This window comes from Geotrypetes seraphini, chromosome 10 (genome assembly GCF_902459505.1).
Source record: "Geotrypetes seraphini chromosome 10, aGeoSer1.1, whole genome shotgun sequence".
NCBI lineage: Eukaryota > Metazoa > Chordata > Amphibia > Gymnophiona > Dermophiidae > Geotrypetes > Geotrypetes seraphini.
In genome coordinates this window covers 53,222,673-53,247,325 of record NC_047093.1, presented here as the reverse complement: position 1 = coordinate 53,247,325, position 24,653 = coordinate 53,222,673, and the positions used below count along the sequence as shown (strand labels likewise).

The 24,653-nt window shown below is 44.4% G+C and overlaps 1 protein-coding gene across 9 annotated transcripts in view; it reads right to left on the bottom strand.

Annotated features, from left to right (window-relative positions):
- LAMC3 (laminin subunit gamma 3) overlaps positions 1-24,653 on the bottom strand; it is a 77,356-nt gene that overhangs the window by 26,219 nt on the left and 26,484 nt on the right. For all 9 annotated transcript variants that reach the window (XM_033961637.1, XM_033961640.1, XM_033961634.1 and 6 more), the window contains 12 exons: positions 24,321-24,509; positions 23,928-24,045; positions 23,724-23,822; positions 23,443-23,579; positions 14,263-14,385; positions 13,929-14,121; positions 11,577-11,686; positions 10,682-10,900; positions 6,406-6,594; positions 5,959-6,204; positions 5,538-5,691; positions 3,571-3,713 (listed from right to left, as the gene is read on the bottom strand). In XM_033961637.1, the coding sequence (XP_033817528.1) occupies positions 3,571-3,713; positions 5,538-5,691; positions 5,959-6,204; positions 6,406-6,594; positions 10,682-10,900; positions 11,577-11,686; positions 13,929-14,121; positions 14,263-14,385; positions 23,443-23,579; positions 23,724-23,822; positions 23,928-24,045; positions 24,321-24,509 (1,920 nt within the window). The remainder of the gene's footprint in view (positions 1-3,570; positions 3,714-5,537; positions 5,692-5,958; positions 6,205-6,405; positions 6,595-10,681; positions 10,901-11,576; positions 11,687-13,928; positions 14,122-14,262; positions 14,386-23,442; positions 23,580-23,723; positions 23,823-23,927; positions 24,046-24,320; positions 24,510-24,653) is intronic.

The following is a 24,653-nucleotide window of genomic DNA, read 5'->3' as shown; positions in this document are numbered from 1 at the left end:
GGTGTAGAAAGTATATTTCCACATTTTAGAAAAGGCTCTACTTAAACATCTTCGCTGACTAACTGAAGACCTAATGAGTCAATCAACTGACATCTGGGTTTTACTTCCATTGCTTTCAGTGGAAGTAAAACCCGGATGTCTCAATCCGTCCTCCTTTTTCTGGAGCCATATGGAAACCCTACTCCAAAGCATAGCCCCAGGACCACATATAGTCCCCAAGGTTCTCCATTGTGGCTCTCAAATAGTTAACCGAAATGCTCTTCAAATCCCGTAAATGCGTTAATTTCAGTCTTGCCCACTTGAAATAGTAACTGCATACAATCTATGTGTTACTCAGTTGTCTCATTTGTGGAATTTGCTACTATTGACAATCCAAAATAAAGTGAGTCTTTAAAAAAATATCCTTGAAATGTTGTAGAAACAATATTAGTACTAATTTTTGAATGTTTAATACCCAGTATGAACAAGTAGGTGTAAGCTTGAAATCTTATGGTGACCCTCAGAGTTTTCTCTTATTCACATTGCGACCCTTTACACGAAAAGGGTTGGAGACCACTGAGATGGACCAATGGAATGGCCCTGAATTAAATATGAATCTATTTATTGATATATATATGTGCCAGATTTATATTTTATTGTTACCAAAACACTTAGGGGTCCTTTTACTAAGCTGTAGTATAAAGTAGTGTTAGTATGCCCATATGCAGGTTTTCCCCAAGTCCTAAGGAAATTTTTATTGCATCAGTAAAATGGCCAATTTTCTTTCTTTCTTTTTTTTGTTTGCATTATTGGCCACGTACCAATGTCATCATTAGTGTACAGTCATTAAAAAAAAATTATGCCTTACCACTTACCAACACCTAATTTGTAGGCAGTAAGGCCCTGATTCTATAAATGGTGCTTAACTTTTGGCACTGAAGAGCACAATTTAAAGGATCACGCCTACGTGGTCTTAGGTAGTGGCAGGCTTTGAAACATTAGGTGCACTCCATTTATGCTAGGGTTTTCTTGGCTTAAATGAGTGCACATAAGTTAGGCAACTAAAGGCACCTAAATCAAACCACAACCAAAATTCACCCAGAATCCACCCCAACCATACCTACTGTAAACCAGGCATGGATGTTATTTAAAAATACCATTGTGGAAGCCCAGACCAGATGTATTCCACGTATCAGCAAAGGTGGAAAGAAGAGGAAATGTGTGCCAGCATGGTTAAAAAATGAAGTGAAAGAGGCTGAGCCAAAAACACCCCAACATCCTTTAAAGAATGGAAAAAGGATCCAAATGAAGAAAATAAGAAGAGACACAAGCACTGGCATGTTAGATGCATAGCATTGATAAAGAAAACTAAGAAAGAATATGAAGAGAAACTTGCAAAAAAGGCAAAACTCATAATAATTTTTTTAGGTACATCGGAAGCAGAAAAACTGTGAGGGAATCCATGGGACTACTGGATGATCAAGGAGCAAAAGGGGCGCTCAGTGAAGATAAGGCCATAGTGTAGAGGCTGAATTAATTCTTTGCTTCAGTCTTTACGGAAGAAGATGTAAGAGATCTATCTGAACCGGAAATGGCTTTCAAGGGTGATAATGTGGAGGAACTGAAAGAAATCTCGGTGAATCTGGAAGGAGTACTAAGTCAAATTGGCAAGTTAAAAAGTGATAAATCACCTGGACCGAATGGTATACATCCCAGGGTACTAAAAGAACTCAAATATGAAATTGCTGACTTGGTGTTAATGATCTGCTAAAATCATCTGTAGTACCTGAAGCTTGGAGGGTGGCCCATGTTATGACGATTTTTAAAAAGGGTTCCAGAGTAGATCTGGAAAATTACAGACTGATAAGCCTGACTTCAGTGCCGGGCAAAATGGTAGAAGCAATTATAAAAAATAAAATTGTGGAACACGTAGACAAACATGATTTAATGGGACAGAGTCAGTATGGGTTCAGCCGAGGGAGATCTTGCCTCACCAATTTGCTTGACTTCTTTGAAGGTGTGAATAAACATGTGGATGAAGGTGAGCCGGTTGATGTAGTGTATCTAGATTTTCAGAAATCTTTTGACAAAGTTCCTCACGAGAGGCTCCTGAGAAAATTAAAGAGTCATGGGATAGGTGGCAAAGTGCAATTGTGGATTAGGAATTGGTTATCGGATAGAAAACAGAGGGTAGGATTAAATAGTCATTTTTCTGAATGGAGGAGAGTAAACAGTGGAGTGCCGCAGGGATCTATACTGGGACCTGTGCAATTTAACTTATTTATAAACGATCCAGAAATTGGAATGACGAGTGAGGTGATTAAATTTGCAGATGATACTAAACTATTCAAAGTTGTTTAAACGCATGCAGATTGTGAAACATTGCAGGCAGACCTTAGGAAATTGGAAGACTGGGCGTCCAAGTAGCAGATGAAATTTAATGTAGACATAAGCAAAGTGATGCACATTGGGAAGAATAACCCAAATCACAGTTACCGGATGCTATGGTCCACCTTGGGGGTTAGCGCCCAAGAATAGGATCTAGGTGTTATTAAAAAAGGGATGGTTAACAAGACTAAGAATGTTATAATGCCTCTGTATTGCTCCATGGTGCAACCTCACCTGGAGTATTGTGTTCAGTTCTGGTCTCCTTATCTCAAGAAAGATATAGCGGCACTAGAAAAGGTTCAAAGAACAGCGACCAAGCTGATAAAGGGGATGAAACTCCTCTAAAGTGAGGAAAGACTGAAAAGGTTAGGGCTCTTCAGCTTGGAAAGGATACAGCTGAGGGGAAATATGATTGAAGTCTACAAAACCCTGAGTGGAGTAGAACGGGTATAAATGGATCGATTTTTCACGTTGTCAAAAATTACAGAGACTAGGGGACATTCGATGAAGTAACAGGGAAATCATTTTAAAACCAATAGGAGGAAATATTTTTTCACTGAGAGAATAGTTTTTTTTGAGTTCAAAAAGTTTTATTGAAAGTTTTACATAATAAAGGAGTAAAATGATACAAATGTATAACATGAGATCCTGACAATAATACTCATACTGGAAAACAGTAAAAAAACATGAGCCAACGCTCTAGATCTAGGCATACTGAGAGAATAGTTAAGTTCTGGAATGCATTGCCAGAGGTTGCAGTAAAAGTGCATGTAACTGAAAGTACTCTAAGCTTTAGTACACCTCGTCCTAAGTGTTTTGGATTTATGAAGATGAAGTGTGTCTGAAGATTTCATTTTGAGTACCCTTCTTGTTTTGGTGGGACTAAAAGTTTATCAACTCCAGTCAGATGGTGCACAGAGGAAGTATAGTGCTGGCTATTCTCTCTCGCATCCTTCCACTGGTTATGGCTTAGGAATGGTCTTAGGGTCAGCTCAGGATATATTACTACTTTATTAGTCTGAAAGTGTAGTAGCAGAGATATAAGAAAATTGGAATGTCTTCCAGGGCCAAACTGATTTTCTGAGTTTCAAAGAGTCTAATATATCAGTCAATTGGATTTGTATTGTTGGCACTGTAAATTCTGTTTGCCTTTGTCCCCTGTCCTTGGATCATATACACTGTACAATTTCTACTACTCAGTACCTCGGCAGCCCTTCATGGAGAACCCAAAATAGCCAGGGCGGCAGCGATCACATGATGTGCCTTCCACGCCTATATGACAGGTGCACTGTCCAGTGACTGGATCACATTGGTGATTCTGGGAGCCCAGTGAATGACACGCACAGCTAGAACACAGCAAGCAGAATCAAGCAGGGAGTCAAATAAGCATAGAACTACTTCAGGTCTGTCTGGCTGAGGCAATTAATGGATATTTTAAGTCATAGGAACCAGCTCTGAGTGGTATGGGTGCTTCAGTACCCCAATATTGAATGTACTCCTTGAGTGTGTCTAGGGAGAGGTAATTTCCATTGGGTTTAACCTCCCCAATAATTGTAAGTAACAAACTAAATAATAAAATATAGCTAAGTATACATTCCCACAGCATCCAGTAACTCTGAACAAGACCACCTTTGCACGTCTAGCCCTCCATTCTCTGCCCATCCCATATACTTAAGTGTTTGCTATTCAGAATGCAATATTGGTTACAGAGAGAACCTCCAAGTTTTGGCATTGGAGGAATCAATTACATTGTTTACTTTTATTTGAGGTTTGGGAGGTTCGTCGATCTCCTAGACAAACTCATCTTTTTATGAAAACTTGGGACCCATATGTTCAAAAACTTTCACCTAGAGCAAGAAGTTTAATTCTTAATGAATTACATTGAAGCTATGGTTGCCTTCATTGTATTCCAAAACCTGGCTGTTTTTGACGCCTTTCATTCTGGGAGGGAAGGGGGAATGGGGAATGGGTTGGAGGGAAGGGGGAATGGGTTGGAGGGAAGGGGGAATGGGTTGGAGGGAAGAATGAATGGATTAGAGCAGGGATGTCAAAGTCGGTCCTCAATCCAGTCAGGTTCTCAGGATTTCCCCAATGAATATGCATTGAAAGCAGTGCATGCAAATAGATCTCATGCATATTCTTTGGGGAAATCCTGAAAACCAGACTGGATTGAGGACCGACTTTGACATCCCTGCTCTAATCCATTCATTCTTCCCTCCAACCCATTCCCCCTTCCCTCCAACCCATTCCCCATTCCCAACTTTGACACCTGTGGATTAGAGGGAGGGAGAAGGGAGGGGTAGTGATAATGGGGGATTATGGTTTGTCATATAAAATGTTTGGAGGAATGAGAGTTTTTATGATAATATTTTATAGATTATATGGATTGGAATTTTAAATATGTGAAATTATTTGTAAGGAATATCTTTATGTATTATATGATTGTATTCTTATTTTGTTCCTTCAATAAAAAATGTTTGAACATAAAGTGTCAGTCAGCTGCTCACTTCATTCCTACTCTCACCCTCTAGCTCAGCGTTTATCAACTCAGTCCTGGAGTACCCCCTTGCCAGTCAGGTTTTCAGGATATCCTCAATGAATATGCATGAAAGAAATTTTAATATATTGGAGGCAGTGTATGCAAATCAAGTTTATGCATATTCATTGAGGATATCCTGAAAACTTGACTGGCAAGGGGGTACTCCAGGACTGAGTTGAGAAATACTGCTCTAGCTCAGAGAAGGCAGAGCTAATTGCACTGTGCCACCTCTCAGTTAATCCCATGAAGCTGCCTCTTCTCACAGATAATCCCATAGTTCCTCCTCGCAGAACTAATCCCACAGTCCCACCTCTCAGAGCTAATTCCATGATGTCACAATTTAGAACTGAATGCAGCAACTGAGGCTCCGTATTTCTTATGGCCACAGTGCTATTTGGCAAACAAAAAGTTGTTCAGGTAAACTAAAAGACAGTCTTAATTTTATTTAGTTTAGTAACTTGTTAAGCAGTCCCTTACATCCCAGCACTGGATGAATGCTAATAACAGCTAAAGACAGCACTAGAGGGGGTGCAACCAGGGCAATTGCTCTGAGCCTCCATACCACAGGGGGCTCCCAAGCCTGCCTCTTGTCAAACTTTGAGGCTGCCACTTAACTGCTGTCCCACAATACCTTTTACACCCAATCCCCCGTTGTAGATCGTAAAAGCCAGGTCTGCATTGACTGCAGTCTCGTCCAGTCACATGAGGAAGACATTCACACTGGCCAGTCATAGAATCACAGGTCAATGGACTACCGGCTGTTCCAGTATGGCTGCAGATACAAGCTTGGAAAAACACATTCAGATAGAATAATCAATATGAGCAGCGTGTGACATATCAAGGACTTTGGTAAATGGCTACATCTACAAAAAGGGTATTCTGCTTCACTAGAAGAATCCATTTTAGAAGGATATTCACCATCCTTTTTCTAGCTAGGAAGCACAGAAGTACGAGTCCCAGAGTCTTCTGTATAAGGAGTTAGAAGGAGCAGACTATACCACATGACCTTGGCAGTAGCTGGGCAGTTGGCATGGACAGAAATGCATACTCACACATACACTTCCTCGTGATATCTGGCATCAGAGCATCCCCATAAAAGCCCTCCTGGCACCTCTCACACTGCTCTCCCGTCGTGTTGTACACACACTTTAGGCATCGTCCAGTCAAGGAGTCACAGTTGCCGACAGCATTTACATCAATGTTCTCACTGCACTGGCAGGGGGTGCAAGGGCGGATAGGGCCATGTTGCCCCAGGGGGTCTCCAAAAAAGCCATCATCACAGATTTCACAGAGTCTTCCTAAGAGAACATCACAAGAAATGCAATGAAACAACCACAATGTTAACATTTTCTTAAAAATAAAGCATCTCGGGAAGAGACTGATGTGAACTGAAATGGTGTTGGGAGTCACTTCGTTGCTTTGACCACAAACGGGACTGTGCTGACCCGTGACAGCATTCTGATTCCTTGAAGCAGCACCTGACTGGATCACTACCTTACCTTGTTGTCCCAAGGGGCAGTTGGTGCACACTGCTTCTCCACTTTGGGACATCACAGCACAAGTAGACTGGCCAGGGCATGGGCAGGGCTTACAGTCATCAAAGTTGCCCATGAATGGATTGCCATAAAACCCATCTACACAGCGCTCACAGGAAGAACCTTCGGTATTATGAAGGCATTGACACACTCCTGCAAAAACAAAGAGATTCAACAGAGCTCTGACTAGAGATAGTTACACATCTGGGGAGAGAGGGTACTTCTAAAGCCACCTCCCAAGTTTAGATGAACAAACATTTGCAAAATGAGAGGTCAGTAATGATTCTGATATTGCAATTTAGTACAGCAGTGAATGTTGGGGGCGAAACATCCAGGGGCGAAATGCGTGGGGGTGAAAGATCCTGGGTGCGAAATGCGTGGAGGTGAAAATTCCGAGGGGCAAATTACGGGGGGCAAAACTTCCAGATTCCATATACGTACAGTATATTACAGACCTCTTCCCATAAAGATCAATCTTTTTGTCAGTGTCTGGCAAAGACTGGCAGTCTGTGTGCTAGCCTGCTCTGAACCACAGGCATTCTTCTCCCCAGAAAGCACTGACACAGCCTCATTTCACTTAGAGACTAGCAGAAGGTTACAACCAACATGGCTTACATTAGTGATCTATACTTTGTTTCTAGAAGGGACCAAGTTGGAAATCTCCCCTGCTGGACAAAGCAGGCAGGATACTGGAAGGGGGGAGTGGGGAGTCATTCTCCAATAACAAAGTTGTCCTGAGCGGTTCCCTCCCGATGCAGTTGGCCAGGTTGCTCAGGTACATTTGAAGTAATTTGTGTAACTAAAATAAAGTTTTCCTTTCACATCTCCTACTACACACTGTCTAACCTTGTTTCCCAGCAACTCCAACTCCATCCCAGCTAGTCCCATTTTCTATCCCCATCCCATCTCTGGGAGTCAGCTTTCACCTTCCTGCCTCCACTTCTACCCCTTTCTAGCTGCCTGTCCCTCCAGTTTTTTAATCCTCCTCTGTTTTCTCCCTAGATCTGTTGGTTGTGCCAGATCTGGAACCACTGTTCTGTTTTCCTCTGGTGCCACATGACTAGGGTTACCAGATTACCTCTTTAAAACAGAGGACACATATTCCCACCCCATTCTTCCTCCAGCCCCGCCCCCACATAAACTTCATGTCGCCTTCCCTGAGTTTGGGGCTGCGCCTGGCGGGCCTCTGCTTATGTGCAGCTGATGACGCGATGTTACATTACATGCATATAGGGAAAAAAAACCCGTTGTTCAACTACAAATTGGGGGGGGGCATTGTTGGGAGAAAGCAGTCTTGAGAGAGACTTGGGAGTGCTGGTGGATGCATCACTGAAGCCATCTGCACAGTGCGCAGCGGCCTCAAAAAAAGCCAACAGGATGCTGGGCATCATAAAAAGGGGCATAACAACCAGGACGAGGGAAGTCATCTTGCCACTGTATCGAGCGATGGTGCGTCCGCATCTGGAATATTGCGTTCAATATTGGTCGCCGTACCTCAAGAAGGACATGGCGGTACTCGAGAGAGTCCAAAGGAGAGCAACGAAACTGGTAAGAGGGCTGGAACACTGCCCATATGCCGAGAGATTGGATAGGCTGGGGCTCTTCTCTCTGGAAAAAAGGAGGCTCAGGGGTGATATGATAGAGACCTTCAAGATCATGAGGGGCATAGAGAGGGTGGATAGGGACAGATTCTTCAGGCTGAAGGGGACAACAGGTACGAGGGGGCATTCGGAGAAACTGAAGGGAGATAGGTTCAAAACGAATGCAAGGAAGTTTTTTTCCACCCAAAGGGTCGTGGACACTTGGAATGCGCTACCGGAGGACGTGATTGGGCAGAGTACGGTACAAGGATTCAAACAGAGACTGGACGGATTCCTGAGGGATAAAGGGATCGTGGGATACTGAGAAAGCTAACCAGAAAATAAGTATAGAAACCCGACCAGGTCGTGCATGTGCAAGACCGGAGGGCTAGGACTTTGATGGGAAGATAGGACTCAATAGGAAACCAAGGTGGCATGGGGGCCCCTTCTGGTGATTTGGACAGGTCGTGACCTGTTTGGGCCGCCGCGGGAGCGGACTGCTGGGCAGGATGGACCTATGGTCTGACCCGGCGGAGGCACTGCTTATGTTCTTATGTTATGTTCTTAGTGATTTCTATTCCACCAATGCCTTGCGGTTCAAGGCGGATTACATCAAAGTTATCAAGAATTACATAAAAGTTTACAGGGATAGCATAAACGATGTCATAATAGTTACTTAAGAAGTACCAAAGAGTTGTCGAGTTCTTAAGGTGATAAATGTTGGGTAATAAGAATTACCAAAGAGTTGTCGAGATCTTAAGGTGATAAATGTTGGGTAATTAGAAGCATTTTAGACTTTGTTGGGTAGTTAGAAGCAAATTAGAGTGTATTAAAGGTATAGAGAGGGTAGGTGGGGTTTGGGTAGGGACTGGTCGTGCTAGATGGGTTTTATGTATTTTTTTGAAGAGTATGGTTTTAATATCTTTCTTGAAGGTTTTGTAGTCTGTGGTCGATGATAACAGAATGGTGATTTGTCTGTCCAGTTTAGCTGCTTTGGAGACTATTAGGTTGTCATATAGTTTTTTTTCGTTTGACATGTTTGGATAATGGGTGTGTGAATAGTGAGTGGGTTCTCCTGTGCCTGGTTGGAGAGGATTGAGTTAGTCGGTTATTCCAGTAGGTTGAGCTTCCTCTGTTAACAGCCTTGAAAAATAGGCAGTAGAATTTGAAGTGTACTCTTGCTTGTATTGGAAGCCAGTGTGAGTCATGGTATGCTTTGCTGACCTGTCCTGGTGCTGTCCAGTGGAGGGGTTCAATTTTGTGATCAGCTCTTGCTTGTGGCATAGTTGTGAATAATTTCTCTTTACATCCACGCTCCTTTCTTTTCACTCCAAAGCAACTGTTTACCCTTCAGTTAGGATGAATTCATCTGAATTGTCTCCATCTGGTTTCCTGTTTGGTGTCATCAGTAGCAGACCACAAGCCGCACTGGATGCTGACTGGCATTGTGTTGTCAACTGTATGCACATGATATCATCATGTTGATGTCCGGGCATGTGCCGAGACCCTCTAGACACAGCCCCGAGTGTGGGGCTTTCCAAAACCCAGGCATACTGCTGGGTTTTGGAAATCCCTCCAGGCACCCCGACAGCCCTCTATAAAGCGGTCATGTCTGGATTTCCCCAGACATCTGGTAACCCTACACATGACTCTCCATAAGTTTGAGTTGCTCGGTCTCCAATATCCCTCACTGCTTTCTCAGTCTTATGGGAACAGTGAAGGAGTTTAGGCAACATGTGGCTCAAACTTACAGAGAGCTGAATGGTGTTCTAATGACTAAAATGCTAATGGCAAGACACTTGGAAGGGGAGCCCGAACTAAAATCAATGGGGGCCACCACTGGCCCCAGGCCTTGCAACGAGGAACACTGATTTAGATTGATCCTAGAGCCCTAAAGGATTGGATGGCTCAAGGTGGCCATGGGACATTGGGAGAGAGGGAGGGTCAGGGGCCCAAACTAACATCAATGGGGGCCACCACTGGCCCCAGGCCTTGCAACGAAGAACACTGACTTAGATTGATCCCAGAGCCCTAAAGGATTGGATGGCTCAAGGTGGCCATGGGACATTCACTGCAGCTGTTCATGCAATTTGTGTAAACAGTTAAAGAAAAGGGTTAAAACATCTACAGTATTTTCCAAAGGCAAAAAAATGATTTTTTCCCCTCCCCTTAGAGCACAGGGCAAGAAAAGAAAGAAAGTTACAATGTTGCATACTGGTATCACTCTGCTAATCTATACCTGATCTCATTCTACTGCCCTGAGTGGTATCATGTATGCAATGGAAATTTAGGGATAAGAACTAACTAAACTAAACTAAACCTTAGGTTTGTATACCGCATCCTCTCCACAATCGTAGAGCTCGGCACGGTTTACAGGAGCTGGAACTCCAATGATGGGTTATAGGCCTTAGTATAAAGAATGTTTAGAGGGGCTTAGTATACCAGAGAGGGAGGAAGTATTACATTTTTGAGAATAGCCAAGTTTTCAGATGTTTACGAAAAAGTTGGAGGGAGCTCAGATTATGAAGTGGGGAGGTAAGATTGTTCCAGAGCTCAGTGATTCTGAAGGGAAGGGAGGTCCCTAGTTTTCCTGCAAGGGAAGGATAGCCTGAGAATTTGGAGCCATACTACGAGGTGTATGGAAAGGCAAATGCTCTGACCTGTGTTGGGATCACAGTTGCCATGTTGGTTACATGAGCAAGGCACACAGCCTGTGTAGGGTCCACTCAGTGGAGTTTCTCTCCTGTACCCCAGAGCACACGATTCACAGAGCTGTCCTGTGTAACCCAGCGGACACACGCACTGTTCCACCCATTCAGCTGGAGGGAACAGCCCAGGACGGGCAGAAACAAGGCGGACTTCCCTCAGAAATACTGTGCCTGCGGGTCAGAAAACAGAATTGATAAAAACCACTTACATATTTATTTACTGATTTATTTATTTTAAGAATTTCTATACTGTTTACAGCTATACGGTTAACAGAATATACCTACATAATCTTAAAACATACTAAAATAAACATACAAACAAGTCTTAAAATTTATAGCTAAAAATACTAAAATGAGTTTGCATACAAACAGAGCTTAAGAACAACATAATAAAAATTAATGGCATATCATAGACATGGATTAATAACATATGAGATAACCAATGTTGCAGACCAGTGTCTCGCAAACTTTGCGAGCCAGCGGCACGGTAAATTGGGGGCTGCGGCTTTAGGGCATCTGGAAGTGCACGGACATCGACATAATGACATCACGTCGACATTTGCCCATGCGTAGAGGAGGGGGGAGGGGGTGCTGGAAAAAGAAAGGTGCAGAGAGGAGACATGCCAGGGAGGAGGAGAGGCGCTGGCTGACTGCCTACAGGATGTGCCTCTCGCCATGGGAGGCATGTTGCCGGCACGGGCGCCTCTGCTCCTCCCCTGCGTCTGGCAGCACACTAGTGTACCACAGCACACAGTTTGTGATACACTGCTGTAGACACACAAAAATCCACCCAGCTACTTACATACAGGCCAGAGGCACGCACTGCACAGATGTCTGAGTCACTTACCCTCTAGGTGGCTGCCTGCGGTTACCCAGAGGCCAGTCAGATTAGTAAGCAATCGATGAAAATCAAAGGAAGAGAGCGTGGGTTTAAAGTCATACGGCACCTCAGAGAGCCTGTACAGAGCCAACATTAATCAAAGATAAAAAAAAGAAAAGAATGGGCATGAGATCAGAGAAATGCAGTCCCTTGAGAATCAGGGGGAACTGGGTTTGATTCCCGCTGCAGCTGTTTGTGACTCTGGACAAGTCATTTCATTCTCCATTGCCTCGGTTACAAAATAAATATATATACGTAAATTGCTTTGATGGTAACCACAGAAAGACAGTACAGTGAGTGGCGTAGTAAGGGGGGAACAGGGGAGGCGGTCCGCCCCAGGCGCCTTCTTGGGTGGGGGCGCCGGCACAAATCCTCCTCTCTGCCCCCCCCCCCTACTATTGCACACGCCTACCCTTTCCCTTACCTCTTTAACACTCCCGGTGCGAGCAGCAGCCCCCACCTGCTGCTCATGCCAGTGTCGGCTCTTTCTCCGACATCACTTCCTGGACCCATGCCTGGGACATGACATCGGAGGAAGAGCCGACGCTTGAGTGAGAAGCAGTTGGGGGGGAGGGGTTTCAGCTCGCATCGGGAACATTAAAGAGGAACGGGGGAAGGGGTTGGAAAGGAGCGGGTGGGGTGGAGAAGAGGGCGGGGGAAGGGCACTTCTCCCCCCCCCCGGCATCTCTTACCCTAGCTAAGCCACCGAGTACAGTATATAAAATCCTATTCCCCTTCCCTTTCTCTCCATAGTATGTGCCATCTGAAGGATGCCTTCAGATTATTAATGAGTGAGGAAGAGGGTCCTAATGCTGGAGAGAAGATGGGTTCCCACCATAGGGCAGGGCTGATTGCCCCTTCTACCAGTCTGAGTGTCATTTACCTCTACATAAAGGGAAATAGACTTTTGACCCTCGGCATCCCAGAGGACTGTAGTAGAGAATGACACGGTGACAAAATTCATCACCGTTCCCATCCCCGCAGATAACCGCGGGAAATAATCCCATGTCATTTTCTAGTGTCTATTTCAACCTCAGTCCTTCTACACCAGCATTCTTCAAAGCAAAGCCTGTGGGTCAGTGGTTGTGGCCATTCATACTCTGATTCTTATGTGAGAGCCAAGGATAATGAAGCCATTGTGACATCACTGATGTGATTGGCTCTTAGGCACTGGTGGAATGAGGCATTATGACATCACAATATCTGCTCTGGATACCAGAGACTGTCATTCTGTAGTGTCTATCTCAACTTCAATCCTTCTATACCAGCATTTTTCAAAGCATAGTTTACGGGTCATTGGTTGTGGCCATTCATAAGAACATAAGAAGTTGCCTCCACTGGGTCAGACCAGAGGTCCATCCCGCCCAGCGGTCCGCTCCCGCGGTGGCCCATCAGGTCTGCGACCTGTGAAGTGGTTTCTGACCACTTCTATAACCTACCTCAAGTTCTATCTGTACCCTTCTATCCCCTTATCCTCCAGGAACCTATCCAAACCTTCCTTGAACTCCTGTACAGAGTTCTGGCTTATCACCTCCTCCGTAAGCTTGTTCCATGTGTCCACCACCCTCTGGATAAAAAAGAACTTCCTAGCATTTGTTCTAAACCTGTCCCCTTTCAATTTATCCGAGTGACCCCTAGTGCTTGTGGCTCCCCACAGTTTGAAGAATCTGTCCTTATTCACTTTCTCTATGCCCTTTAGGATTTTGAAGGTTTCTATCATGTCCCCTCTAAGTCTCCTCTTCTCCAGGGAGAACAGCCCCAGCGTTTTTAACCTGTCAGCGTATGAGAAATTTTCCATACCTTTTATCAGTTTAGTCGCCCTCCTCTGCACTCCCTCGAGTACCGCCATGTCCTTCTTGAGGTACGGCGACCAGTATTGAACACAGTACTCCGGGCGCACCATTGCGCGATACAGCGGCATGATGACTTCCTTCGTCCTGGTTGTGATACCCTTTTTGATGATGCCCAGCATTCTGTTTGCTTTCTTTGAGGCTGTTGCACACTGCGCCGATGGTTTCAGTGATGTGTCGACCATCACCCCCAGGTCCCTTTCAAGGTTACTCACCCCTAGCAGTGTTCCCCCCATTTTGTAGCTGAACATCGGGTTCTTTTTCCCTACATGCATGACTTTGCATTTCTCTACGTTAAGTCATGCATTTCTCTACGTTAAGTCATGCATTCATACTCTGATTCTTCCCTCTCTCCTTAAAGAATGACATGAAGATGGTTTCCCGCGGTTATCCGCGGGGACAGGAATGGTGATGAATTTTGTCACCGTGTCATTCTCTAGACTGTAGTACAAAGGAGACCCTGCCCTACCTGAACAGTAGCATACAATCCTGCTGGCTATTGTCAGGACAGATCTGGGAACCACTGCGGAGTGAAGAAAGCTTCCTGCCAGCTCCTTCCAGGATCAGCCGGATGGCAGGTGGGAGAGTGCCATTTCCCGGAGCTCTCAGCCTCAAAGAGAGAAGCTGCCCATAGCTGAACTGCTGCTGTCCCAGGAACTTGTCTGGATAAGAAAAGCCACAATTTAGGCAGTAAAAGGGGAAGAGGAGGGCAGAAAGCACAGGGACAGGGCCTGAGAGTCTGGGACCATTTCTAAACCCATGTCTCAAAAGGCCTGGATGCAAATGAAAGAACAAAGGCTTACCTGGAGCTATGAAAACTATAGGCGTCTCTTCCATAATGCTGCTTTCGAGGAAAATCTCACTTCCTGTCCAGTACACTGGGATCTCCTGGCCATCTGCACTTTGCCCCCTCCAGCCATCAGCACCTTTATGGCAAAACGTAGAGCACACGTGAGACAGAGGTGGACAGCACAGAGGCGAAATAGGAGATGGAGTAGTTCAAGTCCATTTATTACAGTGAGTTCTTGATCAGGTCAGGGGACTTAAAATCCAGGTCTGGCTTAACTTATTGGCCAGGTGAGACACTGGCTGAGGGTGCCAAAATCCCAGCCTCCTATTTTTCCTTCCCCCCTCTCGTTTAATATACACAGAATGATGGAGGAAGGGAAAAGAGAGAGAGAGAGCTATGCCAGACTGGGATTTTGGCACCCTTTATTACCAGTGGTGTGTGTGTGTGTGGAGGGGACACTGGATCACAGGAGAGGGAACCAATGCAAAGGTTAGCTCGGGGATCACAGAATCACAAGCAATGTTCCCTCTAATTTTCATAAGCTGTGTGCGCAAAAAATTTCATCTGTGCGCATTTTAAAGAAAAACTAAATTTGTCTGCGCTATAAAAATGATTGCCAGAGGGCCCGGAGTTCAGTTATGGGCATTTATGGGCAGGTCTTTGAGTTTAGTCTGAATTAACGAAAACACAATGTAATTTTAGTTACACTTTATGTTAGTTACACTTTATTACATTACATTACATTACATTAGGGATTTCTATTCCGCCATTACCTTGCAGTTCAAGGCGGATTACAAAAGAATTATCCAAGATGTATTACAACAAGAACTTACAAAAAAAAAAAAAAAATTTGTCATTTTCAAAAAGAGTGAGAAATGGGTAAGGTTATTTGTTTGGGGTAGTTGGCTTTAGTGAGAGGTGGAGTTTGAGACTTGCAGTATTATTTCTTTTTTCAGAGTTTTCTTGAAGAGTATGGTCTTTATTTCTTTTCTAAAAGTCTTGTAGTCGAGGGATGCCGTCAGTAGATTGGCGATTTGGTTGTCTAGTTTGGCTGCTTGAGTGGCCAGGAGGCCATCATATAGTTTTTTCCGTTTGACCTCCTTAATTTGGGGGGTATGAGAATGGGGTGTGAGTTTTCCTATGTCTGGTTGCGGTGTTATGGATGAGGCGGTTATTCAGGTAGTTTGGACTGTCTCCGTATAAAATTTTAAATAGTAGGCAGTAGAATTTAAATTGTATTCTTGCTGGGATCGAAAGCCAGTGCGATTGGAGATATGCTTCTGTAATGTGATCATGTTTCTTTAATGAGTAGATGAGTCTTAGTGCTGTGTTTTGGATAGTTTGTAGTTGTTTTGTTATGGTTGTAGGGCATGGGAGGTAGAGGATATTACAGTAGTCAAGTAGGCCTAGTATTAAGGACTGAACTATGAGCTGGAATTGAGTTTTCTCGAAGAATTTCCGAACTTGTCTTAAGTTTCTCATGACTAAGAATGACTTTCTATTGTTTTATTGATTTGCGGTTGCATAGTGCAGCATCTGTCGATAGTTATTCCTAGCAGTTTTAGGATGGTTTGTATGGGGTAGTTGATTGCGTTGAATTCAATGTTGGTTATGGTTGGTATTTTGTTGTTTTCTAGGAGGATGAATTTCATTTTATCTGGGTTCAATTTCAGTTTGTGATCTTTCATCCAGGTTGTTATTGATTTTAGTGTTTGGTATATTGTGTTCGTCATGGAGAGTTCAAGTTGATCGAAGGGTATGAGAATGGTAATGTCATCGGCATAGCTGTAGGAGGTTATGCCTTGTTTGTCCAGGTGAGAGCTGAGGGAGGCTGTATAGAGATTGAAGAGAGTCGGGGATAGAGGGGATCCTTGGGGAACTCCGCAGGGGTTTGACCAAGGTTCAGATTTTTGTTTGTCTGATTTTACTCTATAGGTTCTTGATTTAAGGAATCCTTCAAACCATGTGTATACTTTATCTGTGATACCTATTGTATCCAAGATTTGTAGTAGAATGTTATGGTCCACCAAGTCGAATGCAGCGGTAAGGTCTAGTTGTATGAGCATCATTTTTTTTCCTGTGCTGAGATGTTGTCTGGCTGTGTCCAAGAGAGATCCTAGTAGTGTTTCTGTGCTGAAATTGTTTCTGAAGCCGGATTGTGTGGGATGGAGTATGTTATGATTTTCTAGGTAATTGGAGAGGAATTTGGCAACTAGTCCTTCTATTATTTTGACGTAGAGTGGAATAGAGGCAATGGGTCTGTAGTTGGCTGTTTGGTCTTTTGGTCCTTTGGGGTCTTTGAGGATCGGGGTGATGATGATTTCGCTGAGGTTGGTAGGGTAGTGGCCGTTTATTAGCGAGATTTGAATCCAGTTTAGAAGACGAGCGCGGAATTTTGTGCTGGATGTTTTTAGGAGATATGGTGAACAGTTGTTGAGGTCACAGGATGCATGGCTGTATTTTTTGTAGTATTTGTTGAATTCGGGCCATTGTATGTTGGGGAATTGAGACCATATTCTATCTGCTGCAGTAGAATCTCTATCTATGGGGAGAATTGTGAATTCGTTAGGATGGGTAGAGGTGTCATTGAGGGTAGCTCTTGCATTGGTAATTTTATTTTGGAAGTGTTCTGCTAATAGAGTGGCTGGGGGGGGGGGTAGTATTGTTAGTGGTCAGGTAGGATTTGGTGTCAGTTAGGGTTTTTAGAATTTGGAATAATTTTTTGGTGTCTTGGGTTTCAGTGCCTATTAGGTTGGTGTAGTGTGCTTTTCTCTTGTCCTTTAATTGTGATTTGTATTGTTTGTTGATTTTTTTCAGGCGGATTCTGTATGACCCGAGTTCGATTTTCTCAATTTTCTCTCTAGTCGTCTACATTGTCTTTTCTGTTGTAGCAGTTCGGAGTCGAACCATTTATCTGATCTCCTGCTGGGTCTGGATTTGGTTTGCAGTGGGGCTAAATCATCAAGGGTGTTGGAGCAAAGTCTTTCCCAATGTAAGATGAAGTTCTCGGGGTTGTTTTCTAGAATAGTTTCATCTATTTTAGACCAGAATATGGAGGGTTCGATGTGTTTGCATGAGGTGTATGTTACTTTATTGAGTTTTGTTATAGTTTTTTTGTTGTTTTTGGTCCAGTTGATGTTGAAAGTGTAGGTGTAGTGGTCTGACCAGATGGATCTGGACCATGTTCCGTTAGATGTATGAATTTCTGTTAAGGATGGTTGGTGGGTCATGAAGGCTGCAATATCAAGTTGGTGGCCTTTTTCACAAGTTGTTTGTGGATTTAGCATTTGGAAGGATATGGCTTTGAGAAATGAGAGAAAGGTGTCTACTTTTTTGGATGATTGATCATCTAGGTGTAGATTTAGGTCTCCTAGGAGTAGGTTGTAGGTTGCTTTTAGTGAGTTTTGGTATATGAAGTCTTTCACTTCGGTTCTTGCTAAAGACCAGTTTCCCGGCGCTATGTAGCAGAGCATGCAGTTTAGTGTGTCTTTTAGTGTGGTGCTTGAGAGTTGGCAAGCTAAAAGGTCCATGTACGGGTTAGATGTTTTCTCAATTATATTAAGGGTTAGATCTTGTTTGATTAAGATTGCTAGGCCTCCGCCTCTTTTTTTTTCTCTGCAGACCACTGCAATTTTGTATCCTTGTAGGCAGACTTCAGTTATTCTGGGGTCTGAGTTGGAGGTTAGCCAGGTTTCTGTGAGGAAAAGACAGTCCAAGTTTTCTTGTGTTATCCAGGTTTTTATAAGCTCTGTTTTTGGACCTAGCGCTCTGATATTTAAGTAGACGTATTTGAGTGTGGATATCTCTGTGTGATAGTTGTGGGTTGTGTTTGGATATATAAGTGATTTGGTGTGCCGGTGTGGTTTAGTCTTAGTGTGTGTTGGGCTTCTTCCCCATGTTCTGGTAATGGAGTGTAGAGTGTTAGATTGTAGGTTTGAGTTTCTGTCACTTGATGTTCTCCTATTTTGGAAGAGAGATTTATTTATATCTGTAGCGGGTGTAGGGAGGAGGTTATTTGCTGCTGTCTTCCCGCTGGTTAAAAGAAGGATTAACAGTATGAAGTGCTGGGCTCATGAGGTTAGCTTCATTTTGGGGATTTTTTTTTGTTTGGTGGTTGGTGGTTGGTGAAAGGTGGTAGAAGGGTCTTTGGTGGTTTGGCTGCTGTTTTTCGGTTGGTTTTACGTTTGGTAGTGTTGTGCGGGTGGATCGCTTCTTGGTCGCTTCACAAAGGTGCTATAAGCGTCTTAGACAGCGTGCTGTTAGGCGCTGAATCTTTTATTGGTTCAGCATAGTCCCGTAGGGTGAGGATGATGGGCGGAGTGCGCTCCTACGCCGGCAAGCCTCCCTGCCTGCTCCTGGGTACAGCGATGTCGGGCAAAGTGAGATTCAAATAAAGCTAAAAGAAAAAGAGACAAACTAAAAACGGGTGCTGGGAGACTCCCTGAGCCTTCCAACTGGCTCAGTGTAGTCCTGTCAGGTGGGGGGGGAGGGGCAGAGTGCGCTCCCACGCCGGAAAGCCTACCTGCTTGCTCCTGGGTCCAGCGATGTGGCCACAGTGACTTTCAAACGAGAAACAAGAAGTAAGCAGAAACTAACAGAAACACGGGTGCTGAGAGACTTCCTGAGCCTTCCAAGTGGCTCAGTGTAGTCTCGTTGGGTGGGGGAGGGGCGGAGTGCGCTCCCATGCCGGCAAGCTTCCCTGCCTGCTCCTGGGTCCAGCGATGTGGCCAAAGTGAGTTTCAAACGAGAAACAAGAAGTAAACAGAAACTAACAGAAACACGGGTGCTGAGAGACTTCCTGAGCCTTCCAACTGGCTCAGTGTAGTCTCGTCGGGTGGGGGGAGGGGCGGAGTGCACTCCCACACCGGCAAGCCTCCCTGCCTGCTGCTGGGTCCAGCGATGTCGGCCCTGTGCAGTCCCGTCGGGAGGGGGGAGGGGAAGAGTGAGCTCCCATGCCGGCAAGCCTCCCTGCCTGCTCCTGGGTCCAGCGATGTCGGCCCTGTGCAGTCCCGCCGGGAGGGGGGAGGGGCAATGTGCTTCCACGCCGGCAAGCTTCCCTGCCTGCTCCTGGGTCCAGCGATGTGGCCAAAGTGAGTTTCAAACAAGAAACAAGAAGTAAACAGAAACTAACAGAAACACGGGTGCTGAGAGACTTCCTGAGCCTTCCAACTGGCTAGTGTAGTCTCGTCGGGTGGGGGGAGAGGCGGAGTTCGCTCCCACACCGGCAAGCCTCCCTGCCTGCTCCTGGGTCCAGCGATGTCGGCCCTGTGCAGTCCTGCCGGGAGGGGGGAGGGGTAGAGTGCTTCCACACCAGCAAGCTTCCCTGCCTGCTCCTGGGTCCAGCAATGTGGCCAAAGTGAGTTTCAAGCGAGAAACAAGAAGTAAACAGAAACTAACAGAAACACGGGTGCTGAGAGACTTCCTGAGCCTTCCAACTGGCTAGTGTAGTCTCATCGGGTGGGGGAAGGGGCGGAGTGCGCTCCCATGCCGGCAAGCCTCCCTGCCTGCTCCTGGGTCCAGCGATGTAACATAAAGTCTCATTTCAATAAACATAAATTATGTTTCATTGAAATGTTTCATTGAGCGCTACCTATAAATAAGGTATCATTGTACTTTATACTTAAAATTTAGAAAATAACAGCAATTTAGTTTTCAAAGTTTTTCCCTGCGATCTTTCATATTTATCTAGTCCGAATAAATTCTGTCAAGATCTGTTGAGCCTCCATCTTGAAGGTGACTCTTAACACGCATTAGCATTTCCAAATGCTCTAAATGTAAACGATTCCTTTGTTTAGTCTTCAAATTGTTCATTAGACTAAAACCACGCTCACAATCTGAACTAGATGCTAAGAATGTGGCACCAATGTCCATCAATTTTGCTAAATCTGCAATTTGATCATTCTGAAATGCAAATTTCGTCATATCTGGAAAGCTGTTTATCAGATTGCTTTTGATTTTTTCTGCAACAAGGAATTTAAAGTTATTGTATTGCTGAATAATAACACTTTCCTCCGGAAGAAATTGTTTATTTTTTAAATCAAGATATCTGATATGTCCATTTCCGAAGTCAAAGTCGCATTGTGATATTGCTGTACAGTCAAAAGTAGACCATTCCTCAACTTCATTTTCAGGAAATCTTTCACCCAGATGCAAACATAGGATGTTGATGAAGGTTAATATGGAATTAATATCCACTGAAACTTTTTCTCCAGACCTCATCCTGTTGTCAAGAAGACTGTTGACTTTATCACTCCACTTAACCTTGTCGCCTAAGTATCGCATTCAAAGTTTGTTCAATTTACCCTGTGCAAGATGATAAGCTTCCAATTGTGTCAAACCACGTTTTTGAAATACCATGGTTAAGGAAGCCAGTTCTGATAAGACATCATTCAAAACTTCAAGTGTAATATGAAATTGTTCACTGTTCAGCTTCTTATAGCAGTACTTTGCAATAGGATCATTATCTTTGTCTTCATCAAAATATTTTAACAGGGGATCATAATTTCGAATAATTGCTTTAAGTGCAAAGTGTCTAGATAACCAGCGCACTTCATTCAGAGGTCTGAAAGCAATTGATTCACATTCAGATGGATCTGCTATTTCTTGAAATTTGCATCGTTTAGTAGAAGACCGACAGAACACTGTGGACACAGTTCTCATTACAGTTTCTACTTCTTTCATCAATTTTACTTCTTTCCATGAATCAGAAAGTCCCAAATCTTCCCGATGTGCAACACAATGTTGCTGCACTAAATGTGGAATGTCTTTTCTCAGCTGTGTTGCAACACCATCTATTTTGCCCAACATAACAGAGACACCATCAGAGGTGAACATAACCATTTTAATCAGGTCAAGTTCATGTTTCCTATAGAATTCCCTAATTGCTGTTATTATTGATGTAGCATCACATGCTTCCAACTGTAGCATCCCACCAAATGATGTCCTATACTCATTTGAATTGACTGGCCGATACTTAAAGTATAGCATTAAGTACTTGTTGACAGAAATGTCTGTGCTTTCATCAACAGTTAACATATGAAACGTTGCTAATTTAATGTCTGCCATACGATCATCTTGCACGATGCCATTGCTAATTCCAAGAAATTCAAACGCATAGTTTTTGCTTCTCCAGCTATCAGGTATACTAACATACTTCGCCATGTGCTCATTGATATCTTGAACAGAGAGCATTGAGATATTCATCTTAATGGCCAGCACAACACTGTCGACAAGAACCTTAATTTCATCAGGACTGGAACGTTTCCGTTCATTACTAATTTGCCTGTTTTCTTTTTTGGTTGGGCTTTCAAGCAACATGTTAACCAGTCCCCCTCTTAAATTTGGATTTTTACTTCTGAGTTTCCTAATACTGTCGATATGAGATTTACTTGATAGATGGCGTTTCAGAAAGTCCAGTTTCCAAACATCATCCCATATTTTTCCAGTAGAGAATTTTCCAGTTGCTTTGGCATCTTGACAATAACAACACACAACTCCATCGTCTTCGTCATAGGTAAATATTTCACACAGTCAAACACGCATTGTATTTCGAGATTCCAGTGTCTCCGTTTCAACAATTTCTTCAAGCCATTCAGACCTAAAAGCTGTTGAGCTTTCTTGCGTTTTACACTTTTCACCATTCGCGGTTTATACATTTTAAGAATTATATCTGTTTGCAATTTAATAAACGAATACAGTTATACAACCGCAGTACCACGCTGCACACTACGATTCCACGAAATAAACAATATGGCGGAACTTCAGGAAGTCAAAGAATCGGAAGTGTTTCATATCCTATGGGCCATAGGCTATGGCCCTATGGGGCACGTGACATGTCAAGTTCAACTGCCAAAGATAACGGAATCACGTGAATGACTTAAAATTTATATTATAACACTTCAATAAATGTGATAAATGGGAAATCGGAATAGCTGGTCTTCCACAACATTTCATTTTAGCAGTGAAAATCATTTTAGGCAAAAATTAATTTTTTGTGCGTGCTATTTTAATTTGTGTGCGCGGGTTCAGCAAGTTGTGTGCGCGCGCAGAAGCGCACAGCTTAGAGGGAACATTGATCACAAGCCAGCCCTGCTTAAAGCCTGGTACGGAAGGAACAATTCCATATGTTTTCATGTATAAACAGCATTGTTCCTCTGGTTTTGCTGTGACACAGCCTTTTGGGGATAGATGTGCACACATATGGATTTCATTCTGAAACCCTCGTGCCTCCTTTGAAGCTGCTTCAAAGAAATCTGAAGCCTGGGGCGGTGTGAAAATTTCACCTCCTGATGGAGAAGTGACCTGGAAATCAAACCCAAGTCCTCTAATGCAACCATGCTCAGCAGTATCAAGGAGCCAGCAGGCCAGCCCATGGACTCATCCTTCTTGCTTTGTCTCCTATGCACTCGCACCAAGCTGCAAGCAGTTTAGGGGGGGTTGCCACAAGCGTGACAATTTCCACAACAGGTCACCAGTACCACCCCCAGCCATTGCAAGACAATGGAGGGTTTTGAGACTTGCATAAGGCCATATGGGTTTGAGCCCAAGTCCTCCAGTTCCCAGCCCACTGCTCAAACCATTAGTCTTCTTCTGCAACCATTTATCTTTCTAAGAATGGTCAAAGCGAACGGTCTTAGGGCTTGATTTTATAACACCTATATGAGAAGGGACTCACATACTTTATAAATAGGGTTACTAGACGTCTGGCTTTCCCCAGACATGTCGTCCTGCCCAATTAGAGCAGGCAGAAGGGGGGGGGGGCGGGACTAGAGCGGGATTGGGGCAGGACTGGGGTGTAATGGGGGCGGGGATGGGTGGAACTGGGTGGGCGGGTCTAGGGGTTCCGGATTTTACTAAAGTAAAATCCGGAACCCTATTTATAAAGTATGTCAGTATATCACAAGTCCACCCTGGGAGTTCCTACATGCGACACACTTATAAATACCCACTGTTTTTTCACTGCATGTACTTAATAGTGCAGGTACTGTAATTCTATAAAAGGCCTTTTCCCTGTGTAAAACAGCAGTTTACACAAAGAAATCCCTCAATAAAACTGCCCCTGGTATGTCCATCCCAGATGTGTACAGAAAGCTGCTACAGGCTCTTTGGCCATGTTCAATCCAGAGCCCTTCTGCATGGAAAAGGCTTGGCCCCCTTCTCTCTGACCTCTAACCCCCATGAGATCCAGATTTACCTTGGTTGAAGTTGGAGAGGATGTGATGAACGGCATAATGATCTGCTCTGCCGCATACCGCTGAGTGACCGTAACAGAAGCAGCTGGTGCAGCCATGTGGGTTCTCAGGCCGAAGGTTAAAAGTTCCAGGCAAACATCTGAAGAGCAGAGAAACACCAGGGTTCAGGCGGTGAAGGCACAGGCTAGAAAAAGTTCTCTGTGGGAGGAGAAAGACTAGGAAATAGGAAGGGAAGAAAGCCAAAGTATGGGTAAGTGTGATCATAGGAAGTGAAGCTTATTACCTGTCACAGAAGTAGCCTTCCACATTCTGTTTGCAGGAGCATTGACCACTCTGAGGGTGACAGCTTCCCACACTGCCTGCCGGGTGACAAGAACAGGGTCTATATTGCAAAACAGAGCAATTCAAATGAAGGAATTGGGCTGCCTTTAAACCACCTTCACCCTCCCCAAAGATGTATACACAGGGCGCATGAGTGGTCCCTTACCTACAGCCTCCCTCACTGAATGAGTGGTATCCAGCGAGACAGCGCTCACACTTCCACCCTGTCACACCGGCCTTACACTTACAGATCCCAAATGTATCACACTGCAGATGCAAAGATCCTGAGAAGGACAGAGCACTGAGATTAAACAAGAGCTGATCTAAGAATCACACACAATGTGAATGGGGGATGAAGCAGGAGTGCTAGCTGCAGGAGGGGAGGGATTGGCTGATAAAGGGGTGGGGCCTGATGCAGGAGGAGCAGGGCTGGCTGCTAAAGGGGTGGGGCCAGCTGCAGGAGAGGAGGGGCTGGCTGCAAAAGAGGTGGGGCCAGATGCAGGAGGGGCAGGGTGCAGGGACATCACTCTTAGGGATCTTTCCTTGTACGTCCATGTACCAGCAGGATTGCAGTGACATGGCTGGCAGATGCCATGCTGCCCCTCTCGGTAAAAGTTCTCCTGGCAGCGTTCACAGTGAGGTCCATCTGTGTTATCACGGCAGTGCAGGCAGTGTCCACCATGACCAGTGCGTTGATAGAGGTCAGGATCAAAGAAGCACTCGTCTGATTTGCTGTGGCACTCGCACGCTGTCCAGAAAAAGGGCAGAAACATGATTCTAGCAGTCTGCATTCACTCCTTGTAGCCCACACATGAAACTCCCTGACAGATATTTCTGGCTCATCTGATTAAGTCAGTCTAATAAAAATATCACCTACAACTTGGTTACTGAT